At 50.8% G+C, this 10,731-nt stretch overlaps 1 protein-coding gene across 1 annotated transcript in view; it reads right to left on the bottom strand.

The window, feature by feature from the left end:
- Positions 1 to 459: 459 nt before the first annotated feature.
- The window catches only part of KIF23 (kinesin family member 23), a gene marked incomplete at its 5' end in the record, with an annotated part of 17,372 nt that continues 7,100 nt past the window's right edge, over positions 460 to 10,731 (bottom strand). The window contains 16 exons of the mRNA XM_031059665.1: positions 460 to 1,140; positions 1,964 to 2,034; positions 2,273 to 2,354; positions 2,690 to 2,772; positions 3,553 to 3,630; positions 5,120 to 5,407; positions 6,024 to 6,203; positions 6,713 to 6,886; positions 7,143 to 7,300; positions 7,530 to 7,697; positions 8,476 to 8,635; positions 9,069 to 9,188; positions 9,274 to 9,353; positions 9,645 to 9,747; positions 10,134 to 10,255; positions 10,509 to 10,621. Of these exons, the coding sequence (XP_030915525.1) occupies positions 1,125 to 1,140; positions 1,964 to 2,034; positions 2,273 to 2,354; positions 2,690 to 2,772; positions 3,553 to 3,630; positions 5,120 to 5,407; positions 6,024 to 6,203; positions 6,713 to 6,886; positions 7,143 to 7,300; positions 7,530 to 7,697; positions 8,476 to 8,635; positions 9,069 to 9,188; positions 9,274 to 9,353; positions 9,645 to 9,747; positions 10,134 to 10,255; positions 10,509 to 10,621 (1,996 nt within the window). The remainder of the gene's footprint in view (positions 1,141 to 1,963; positions 2,035 to 2,272; positions 2,355 to 2,689; positions 2,773 to 3,552; positions 3,631 to 5,119; positions 5,408 to 6,023; positions 6,204 to 6,712; positions 6,887 to 7,142; positions 7,301 to 7,529; positions 7,698 to 8,475; positions 8,636 to 9,068; positions 9,189 to 9,273; positions 9,354 to 9,644; positions 9,748 to 10,133; positions 10,256 to 10,508; positions 10,622 to 10,731) is intronic.

Genomic DNA, 10,731 nt, shown 5'->3' with positions numbered 1-10,731 from the left:
TCCCACTGCCAGGGCAGGGATGGATATTGGGATATTGGGAATTAGGAATTCCTGTCTGGGCTGGAATTCCCAGAGCAGCTGTGGCTGCCCCTGGACTCCTGGAATATCCAAGGCCAGCTTGGAGCACCCTGGGATAGTGGGAAGTGTCCCTGCCCTTGGGATGAGCTTTAAAATCCCTTCCAATCCCAATCCAAGCCATTCTGAGATTTTAGGATTCCAAACCTTGGGAAGAAAAGCTCTTCCATGGGCTGGAAGCCCTTGGATCGAGGCAATCCCTCAATATGGCCCCAAATGTCTCCAAATTCCCTTTGAAGACCTGAGGGTAAAATTGTCCCAACCCCACCTCAGGATCCAAGCAGATCCCAGGATTTACCATCCCAAAAAACACCTCTGATCCCAGCTTTCTGCAGAGCCAGGGAAGCTGCTCCCCTTGGAATTCCCTAAAAAACAGGGAGAGGGTTTGGAATAAAAGGATTTATTGAACACCTTGCAGGGACACACAAAGAGCCAATTCCCACCCTATCTGTGAGGAAATCCCCTTTCCCCCCCCCATTCCCACATGGAAAACATTCCAGAATTCCCTCACACCCCGAAGCAGCTGGGATGTGAATTCCCACTGCTCCCAGGATTTTGGGTGACTCTGGAATGTTCTGACAGCTCAGTGACACACTTAAATACTCTAAATTCATTCTTGCCAGAAGAAATCTCAATTCCCAAGGTTTTCCTGCTTCCAGTAAAATCGGGAATGGCCAAAAACACCCTTAAAGTGCTGGACTGCAGCTCGGAATAGCAGCGGTTGGGTCTCCCAAAAGAGAGGGAATGACCAGAAAAGATGGATTTGGGACTAAAAAACTGGGAAAACACTGGAAAAGTCTCCCAGGGAAAAGCCTGCTGGCACTGTCTGTAAGGATCCAGCTCCATTCGAAATTCCAGAGGGACCTTTAGGATTTCCCTAAATCTATGGAAAAGGACAGATCCATCCAGAAGTTCTTTGGGATCACCAATGGAGCCATTTCCCAGCTTCCCTAAAAACCTCTGGGAATGAGCACAAAGCAGTTCCTGAGGAGCAGTGGCAGCAGAGCATTCCTCAGGCTGGGAAAATCCGGGATTCCAGCAGGAAAAGTTCAGGGCTTCCTGCGCCTGCAACGGGAAAGAGCCACAGAGAACTTTCAGGATTCACCCAGAGGAATTTTGGGAGCAGCCAACTCCTCATTCCCAGGTTTTTGCACTCCCACCCACCTCCTAAAAAATCCAACATTTAATCCAAGGAAACTCCAAAAAATCCGGTGTTTTCCTTGGATTTTTAGGCAGCAGGAGCAGCAAACAAAGTTGGATTCCAATTCCTGAATTCCCTCTTCCTACAGGGAATTGGAATTTCCCAAAGGATAATGTGAGCAAGAGGTTAAAGGGGCAGGAGAGGGAATCCAGGGCCTTTCTGCTGCCATTCCCGACCCTATTCCAGCCAGGAATGAAAACCCAAAGTGGGAAGGGCAGCAAAGTTGGGGGGAAAACATTCCTGAATTTTGGAAGTTGTCAGGAAAGAATTCCAGGAGCACTTCCTTGGGCTGGTCATGGAGCTGGAATTCCTAGGGATGCCTTATGAATAATTTGGGAAAGAGGGAATTCTCCAGGACTCCTTAGTGGTTCCATAATTATGCAGTTGGAATTTTAGCAGGAATTCCACTGCAATTCCCTCCTCCCACAGGGAATTGGAGTCCTGAGAAACTGGAACTTCCCAATCCTGAGAAACTGGAATTTCCCAATCCCGAGAAATTGGAATTCTCCAATGGATAATGTGAGCAAGAGGTTAAAGGGGCAGAAGAGGGAATCCAGGGTATTCCCACTGCCATTCCTGATATTCCACTTGGGAATGCAAATCTGATGCGGGAAGGGCAGCAAAGCCAGGGGGGAAAGCATTCCCAAAGTTTGGAAGTTGTCGGGAAGGAATTCCAGGAGCACTCACTTGGGCTGGGCGTGGTGCTGGAATCCCGGTCCCAGCGCCGATCCCGCCCTCATCTCCACGGCCACGGAACACTGGGAAAACACCACAGTCAGGATCCGCTGCTTCCCACCATTCCCAAATCCTCATCCAGAGGGGTTTGGATCCCCAGCCCTGGAACGTCCAAGGCCAGGCTGGACGGAGCAGCCCAAGATAGCGGGAGTTGCCCATGGAATGGCTGGATTAGGATGAGCTGAAGTTCCCTCCCAACCCGACCCAGGCCAGAATTCCAGGACCCAGGGTGACATTCCCAGGGTGACATTCCCGGCTCACCCTGGTTTCCACATCCGTCCATTCTGAGTCCGCGGCGTCCCCGGCGGGGTCGGGACTGGGAGGTGACGAGCGGCGCTTCCGCCTGGAACGGGAATTTGTGGGATTACAGCACAAACCTCATGGAATTTGCCACATTCCAACACTGGAAAATCCCTTTAGTATTCCTTAATAAATCTTGGATCCAGCAGCACCAGCATCCACAAATTTCTCCAAGTTTGATTTTGGAGTTCAATTTTCCCATTGGATCATCCGGCCTGGAAGAAGTTCCATGCACACACCTGGAATTCCACAATTCCAGAAGCTCAAATGAAAGGTTCCATCATTGGAACCTTGAGAATTACAGGACTCCTGAAGCTCAAATTCGAGGTTCCACAGCTGGAATTTTGGGAATTCCAGGATTCCAGAGGCTGGACTCACCCAGTGGGAGATTCCTGCTTGAGGGTCTCGATGTCTGTGAACTGCACGGCCTGGCCACCACCCCTGGTCTTGAACACATCCCCCTGGAATGGGAAAAGGACAAGGAAAAGCAGGGTTGGGACAGGAACAACACTGAGATTCATCCCAGAATTCCAGCCCAAAGAGATATGGACACAAATAAGCTCCTCCCATTTCACTGCCAATGGATTGTTGCCTTTTTCCACAGGAAAATTCAGAAATCATGGGATCCACGGATCAAGGGATTCCAAAAATCATGGGATCCCCAAACCATGGGATCCACACAAATCATGGAATCCATAGGATTCACAAATCATGGAATCCCACAAATCAAGGGATTCATGGCCCATGGGATCCATGAATCATGGGATCCTACAAATCATGGAACCCAACCATGAAAACACCAAACTAAATTTCAGCAATTCCAAACCAAGATTCCCACAATTCCCAAGGTCACTTGGATGAGTTCTGTCTGGATCCCAACCTTGCCCCAGGCCTGGAGTACCGAGTGCCACATCCAGGAATTCCTTGGGTAACTTTAACAAAATTTCAGTGATTCCAATGCAACATTCCCAAGGTCATGTGGATGAGCTCGGTGGTCTGGATCTCAGCCTTGCCTGGAGTGCCACATCCAGGAATTCCTCAGGTAATTTTAACGAAATTTCAGCAATTCCAATAACATTCCCAAGATTCCCAAGGGCACCTTGAGAAGCTCTGTCTGGATCTCAACCTTGCCCACAGCCCGGAGACCGAGTGCTACATCCAGGAACTCCCTGGGTAATTTTAACGAAACTTCGACAATTCCAACGCAACATTCCCGACATTCCCAAGACCCCCGAGGTCACCTTGATGAGCTTGGTCTGGATCTCCCCGTCGGAGGCGAGGCGGGAGCGCCGCGGCCGCAGCGGCGCCACCGGAGCGCTCTGGGAGTGATGGAGAGTGGGAATGAGAACAGGGAATGGGAACGGGGAATGGGAGGGATGGGGGCCGGTGATCCACCCAGCACTTGCCGGCACTGCGGGAACACCGCGGCTGCACCGGCGCCACCGGAGCGCTCTGGGAATGATGGGAACAGGGAATGAGAACAGGGAATGGGGACTGGTGATCCACCCAGCGCTCGCCGGCACTGCGGGAGCGCCACGGCCAAAGCGGCACCACCAGATCGCTCTGGGAATGATGGGAACACGGAATGAGAACAGGGAATGGGAACAGGGAATGGGAGGGATGGGAGCCAGTGATCCACCCAGCGCTCCCTGGCACTGCGAGAGCGCCGTGGCTGCAGCGGCGCCACCAGAGTACTCTGGGAATGATGGAGAGTGGGAATGAGAACTGGAGCGCTCTGGAAATGGGAACAGGGAATGGATGGGAAGGGATGGGATGGGTGTGGCAAAGGTTTGGTTCTTGGCTTGGATCCTGAGGGCACCACCAAGAGTTTGGCATTGAATTATCGGTGGAATATTCCAGGCCAACTCCTATTTTTTGGGCATCAAGTTATCCATGCAATATTCCAGGCCAATTCCTATTTAATGGAAATTTTATCCCAGTGTTGTCCAATCTGTTACATTCCTTAAGTCTCCTCAAGTTTGGGAAAGCTCCTCTCAAATTTCCAAACTCACAGCACCAGCCCAAGGGATTGTCCTGCTCTGTTTTCCTAAAGTGCTCTTGGATTGAATCCTGAAGGCACCACCATGAGCTTGGCATCAAATTATCCATGGAATATTCCAGGCCATCTCCTGGTTTTTTGGGGATCAAATTATGAATGGAATATTCCACGTCAAGTCCTATTTCTTGGGAATTTTTATCCAATCTGTTGCATTCCACACCTAGGAAGGAGGGAACAAAGGAAGAGATTGTCCCCCTCTGTTTTCCTAAAGTGCTCTTGGACTGAATCCTCAAGGAGCCAAATAATTAATGGAATCAGAGCTCCCAGTTTAATGGGAATTAGGGAAGGGAATTAAAGCTGAGGCACACAAGAGGTTTATCCAAGGAATGTTTCCAGGCAGGAAAAGTTCCCAGAAGCACCTTGGAAGCTGGGAAATTGCAGGAGGGATTGGAGGAGACACGAGGAAGACGGAAAGGCAAAGGGAAATGCCAGGAAAAGGGAAACACCAGGGAAAAGGGAAACACCAGGGAAAAGGGAAACACCAGGGAAAAGGGAAACACCAGGGAAAAACATGAGGACACCCAGGGCTAGAGCAGAGCGCGGCCACCTCAGAGCTCCCTAAAAGTGGGAATTCTCAACTTCCAAGGAAGCTCCAAACACCAAGAGGGTGGCAAGAGCAGCCAGGCTCAGTCTGGGACCAGCAGGACACATTAGGGACAGCTCTACTCTACTTTAGGCTCGAGGACAGAGCCAGGCTCAGGCTCAGAGAACCTTTAAGCCAGGCTGAGCCCCACTAGGCCAGGACTAACCCTGCAGCACGGATCCTCTTCCTGCTCTAGCTCCTCTCTATCCCTGGGCACCTCCAGCACTCGGCTCCAGCACACCCCTCTCCTCCTGGCAGGGCTGGGCCAGGCCGAGCCTGGCTCTGCTCCAGCTTTATTCTTGGACTTGGGAATGCTGGCTGGCTCGCAGGAAGGGCCCCTCTGCTCCCACTCCAGCACACAGGAGGCCACAGAGATGCTGCTGCAAGAGTTGGAGCGCCTGGGCAGCCGCGAGGCCCCCCGGCTGTCCCCGAGCTCAGCGGGGTCACCACAGCTCTGGGGAGAAGGGAGAGAGCAGTGAGACACAGCAGGCTCCAAGCAAACAGGGACAGGCAGACAAATCCAGGGATTTCCCGTTCCTGTGGACATCAGGAGGTGGGAGAATGGATGAAGAACAAACAGGACACAGGGAATTCAAGCTGCTCCAACTCAGGGCTCAAACTTCAGCAGGGACATCAACAGCTCTGGAGAGAAGGGAAACATCAGTGACACACAGGAGGCATTGTGCAAACAGGGACATCATGCAGGGACAGACAGGTCCAGGGATTTCCTGTTCCTATGGATAGCAGGAGGTGGGAGAATGGATAAACAATGAACAGAGACAAGACAAGGAATTCAAGGTGCTCCAACTCAGGGCTCAAACTTCAGCAGGGACACCACAGCTCTGGGAAGAAGGGAAACATCAGTGAGACACAGGGAGAGACAGATCCAGGGATTTCCTGTTCCTAAGGATATCAGGAGGTGGGAGAATGGAGGAAGAACAAACAGCAGACAAGGAACTCAAAGCAAGCTGCTCCAACTCTGTGCTTGGGGGCTACTAATGACTGAAATCCCTGAAGTTAATCCCTAAAAACGCTGTTTCCTAAATCCAGCAGGTTTGGGAGTGACTCACGGGAGCAGGGGAAGGAGACACGGATCTCGGGAGAGGCTTTTCCCGCTCCCTTTCCCGGGATGGCCTCTCTGGCCTCTCGGCTCTGGGCTCAGTGACGATGGCCTTCAGCTGCTTCAGCTTCTCGTCCTTCACCCACAGCTTGTTCTGCATCTCCAGCTGCTTGGCTGCCACCCGCCGCTCCTGCAGGGACAGGGAAAGCAGTGGGAAACATGGAATTGCGGAGGCTGGAATGCCCTCGAGGATCAGCGAGGCCAAGCTGGGACTGACCCCGGCCTGGAGCCCTGAGTGCCACATCCAGGAGTTCCTTGGATACCTGCAGGGATGGGGATTCCAAACCTCCCTGGGCACTTCCAATGTTTATAACCCTTTCCATGAGGGAATATTCCCAGTATCCAAACTGAGCCTGCCCTGGCACAGCCTGAGGCTGTTTTCTGTCTCCTCCTGTCCTTGTTCCCTGGGAGCAGAGCCTGAGCCCACCACCCTCCGCTTTTCTTTCCTTCCATTCCTTTCCCTTCCATTCCTTTCCCTTCCACTCCTTTCCCTTCCACTCCTTTCCCTTCCCTTCCATTCCTTTCCCTTCCCTTCCATTCCCTTCCACTCCTTTCCTTTCCTTTCCCTTCAATTCCCACACCCCAAATCCCCAAATTCCTGATAACTTGATCCCGCTTTCCCCCCATTCCTGCACTCACACATTCCTTCTCCCACTTGAGGGAGGTCTCAGCCACCATTCCCTGCAGCCTGGCCTCCAGCCTCCTCTTGTCCGACGCCTGCCGCTGCAGCTTCTGGCTCTTGCTCTCCAGCTCCTGCTGCAGGTTCCTCTTGTCCTCCTCGTAAATCGTAGCTGTCTTCTCCAAAATCTCAATCTGCAGCAAGAGAGGAAGGGTTTGGGTGGGAACACAACCTTCTAATCCAGGAACTCCTGCTTGTATTTCCCGGGGAATCTCAATTTTCACTTCTAAATCGCTGATTTTGCTGCTTTAAAAGCCTCACCTTGTAAAAAAGCCAACAAATTTTCAGTAAAAGTTCCTCCAAAATATTTATTCCTGATGGCAAGGAATTTGCCAAATAATCCATTAAAAAAAAAAAAAGGGATTTGTGCTCCAAAACGACCCAACTGACCTTGTACTCCAAGGTTTTAATCTTCTTCTCCAGCCGTTCCAGCTCCGTCTTCTGCCCTGTTATGGTTTTCTCCTTCTCAGCCAGTTTTCCTTGGATATAATTTTCCTTGGATGCAACACTGGAGTCAAATTCTTGCAGCATTGTTTTAAAGGCAAGAACTGGAAGAGAATTCAGATATTTTCTATTTTATCTTTAATCTTCTCCCTTATCCCCAGAACATCCAAACCCCTGTTTTTTGCCAACAAATTTAAAGCTTAAAATTCCTTAAAAAAGGTTGAAACTATCAATCTAAACAAGAAAATTGAGGCAAGGGGGATCCTTTGAGGAATAATAAGGGCACCAAATCTGAGTTTTGCTCTGATGTTCCAATTTGGGGCAAATTCCTACCGTTTTTGGCAAATTCCTCTGCCAGCATCTGCCTCATTTTGTGGCGCTGCTCCAGGGCCTCGATCAGTTTTGGGAGCGTTTGGTCGTCGTTGATGTCCAAGAGCTCGCAGGAAGGCAGGGGAGGGAAGCTCTGGAAGAGCAGCTCAGCAGCAGATGGCTCCTCTGGTCCTGCAGGATGGAAAATCCGTCAGCAGGATGGGAAAATTCCAACGGACGAGGGGCGGGATCGTGGAAAACTGGGAATGATTGATGGGAGCTATGGGTTTCCAAAGAGGTGAGGGATGGGAAAGGACTAAATGTGACATCCTTGATTCCTTGTTTTACAAAAAGCTGGTCCTGAACATCCCACAATTTCCTTGGCACAATTTCCTGTCAGAAGCTGCAATATTGGGACCATGGATTCGTCCCAGTCCCGTGGAATTCCTTGGAAACCTTCCATAGGGACACTGCAGAGGGAAGAGCAGCAGCTCCCAGGGCACTGAGGTTCAGCCTGACACAGTTAAGGCTCAGTGGAATTGGTTTAAATTTTAATTCCCAGCCTTTAATTCCTAACAGAAAACTCTGCTGGAATCATGGAATGGTTTCAGTTGGAAAGGACCTTAAAGTGATCCCGTTCCATGGGTAGGGACACCTCCCACTGTCCCACATTCCAACCTGGCCTTGGACACTTCCAGGGCTCCAAGGGCAGCCACAGAAACTCCGGGAATTCCAGCCCAGCTCCTCCCCACCCTCACAGCCTGGAATTCCTTCCCAATATCCCACCCAAATTTCCCATTTTCCAATTTGAAGCCATTCCCTGTGTGCTGCCCCTCCATCCCTTACCCCAATCCCTCTCCAGCCCTCCTGCAGCCCCTTAAGACCCTGGAAGGCTCTCTAAATTTTCCCTGAATCCTTCCCTTTCCCAGGTGGACACTCCCAGAGCAGAGTTCCCCGTCCCAGCCCTCACCTGCTCCCACGGGGCCGCCCCTGAGCTCCAGCTTGCGGGACAGCTCCTCCCGGAATGCCTGGTTCCGGAGGCGCCGCCCCGGCGTCAGCCCGCACAGGGGCCTGTCCAGGGGCCTGGCCACCTCCACCTCCTGCGTCATCTCTGCAAAACGCATCACTTGCTGCAAGAAAACAGGGAAAAAAACACCAGGATCACCTGGAGCTGGGATTGGGTCACTGGAGTGGGAAAGGAGGAATTATCCGGCTGGAATCGCAAGGAGTTCCCAGCTACGGTTTGGGATCTTCCAGAAACCTCCCCACAAGGTGCCACAAAAGCTCGGGCAGAGACAGCTGGAATTCTTGGAATAGCAGGGATTAAACACCCAAATATGGCTCCATGGAATTCTGTGAGGAAGGAAAACTTTTCCCACTTTCCAAGCAAGGAGAAGGTGTAAAATGAACAGCAAAAACAAGACTTGGGGAGCAGATTTATCCCACAGAATTATAATTGAAGGGCTCAAACAACAATTATAAATCCTTATATCTCTTGGAGTAAAAGAATCCAGGAAAAAACAAGAAAAGAAGAGCAGGAGGGAATGGAAAAAGGGAATTTACCAGGCTTTCCTCGTAGTCCTCAGCTTTGGGATTCACACACACGATCATCCGAACTTTCCCTTCCCCATCGAAATAGTTCTTGAAGAGATGAGTCAGTTTGGAATCTCTGTATGGAACCATCTGGGAATAAAGGCCAGTGAAAACCCTGTGAGTTTTCCTTATCCAGGTGATGAAATCCAAGGATAATCAGGGAAGGGCTGCCCACCTTGTTTGTTCCGTACAATTGGTTTTCCCGCAGAACCTCGATGCACGTCCTCAATGTCATCAGTGACTGGTTGATATTGCCTAAAAAAAGCAAACACAAGGGAAAATAACTCCAGGAGCAGCCCTTGGATCATGTTCCCAGATTAGTCAGAAGAATAAATTGCCTAATTAACGATATTTGTTAATAATTGCTCTAATTAACTGAAGTGGCAGAAGTGCTGCTGCAAACTTGTGGGAAGATTTGAGGTCATCAAATCCTAACTGATCCTAACAGAGCACTTCAAGAATTCCTGGGATTCCTCCCTAGGAGACAGGATTAGCAGGAGCTTAATTAGCAGGGTTAATTAGCAGGGTGCTCCAGGGTGTTCCTACCTGCCTCCCGCAGCCTGTTCCCCTCGGCTTTGGTCCTGTTGGTTCTCTCACTTCCCGCCAGATCCACCAGGGACAGCTGGCTCAGGATGATCTGCTCCTTTTCCTGGGATACAGAAGAAATCCTGGATCCCTACAGATTCCCCCAAAAGGGCTGGGGGACACCTCATCCCAAAACCCACTTCCAAAGAATGTGTTGGATACGAGTTCAGAGGGTTTGGTACAGCCCAGACAGCAGCACAGCTTTTTTTTGGAATGTTTGGCAGATCCTTTCTGCCTTGGGCCATGGATTGAAAGCTGTCGGATCATTCCAATTCCCCAAATCTTAGATTCCCAAACAAAGGAAAAGGTGAAAACCAAAGGAACCAGCAGCTTCACCCTCTGTTTTAACACCGAACTTTATGATTAACTCTGTCACCTCCAGACTTGAGGCACGGGAGCTGCTTTCAAGGTAAATTCCATAAAATTCTCCTGGAATGACCCAGAACTCACCTGGAGCACATTGTCCCCATCAGCATCCAGAGGAGCCTGGGCCAGTTTGATGATGAACACGGAGTGGGAGCGGCTGGATTCCCGGTTCAGCTGCGTGTTGGCGATACGCCGCTTCTTCTGCCCTGCTCAGACACCCCAAATTCCCAAAATTCCCGCTGCTTTCCCACAGTTCCCTCCAGCATCAGGCTGTGAGGGGTTTCCCAGCCGTGGGATATTGGGAAGGGCTGGGAATGGGGAGGCCCTAAATGCCCGGAGAAGCTGTGGATGCTCCATCCCAAGGATGGGGCTGATCCAGCGGAATTTCCCTGCTCGTGGATGATGTTTAAGGTGGATGATGTTTAATGTGGGATCAGCCCTGAATTCCAAGATTTTTACCTCTCCAAAAGACTTCAAAAGCTTCCTCTGTGGATTTGACCTCCACCTCGGTGCAGCCCGTCACGTACATGTTGTGGTTCTGGTCTTCCCGAAGGATTTTGGACTGGGGAGGTCTTTGGGATAGTGGGAGAGAGGGGAAAAAATCCAAATAAATCCCAGTGGAGGGGAGTTCTCTGCGCAGCTTCTTGCCATGCAGATTTTCTCGGAGGGCAAAATTCAGCAG

Source organism: Geospiza fortis, unplaced genomic scaffold (genome assembly GCF_000277835.1).
Source record: "Geospiza fortis unplaced genomic scaffold, GeoFor_1.0 scaffold2, whole genome shotgun sequence".
NCBI classification, from domain to species: Eukaryota; Metazoa; Chordata; class Aves; order Passeriformes; family Thraupidae; genus Geospiza; species Geospiza fortis.
The sequence above is the reverse complement of the archived record's forward strand: the minus strand, read 5'-3'. Positions and strand labels throughout refer to the sequence as shown.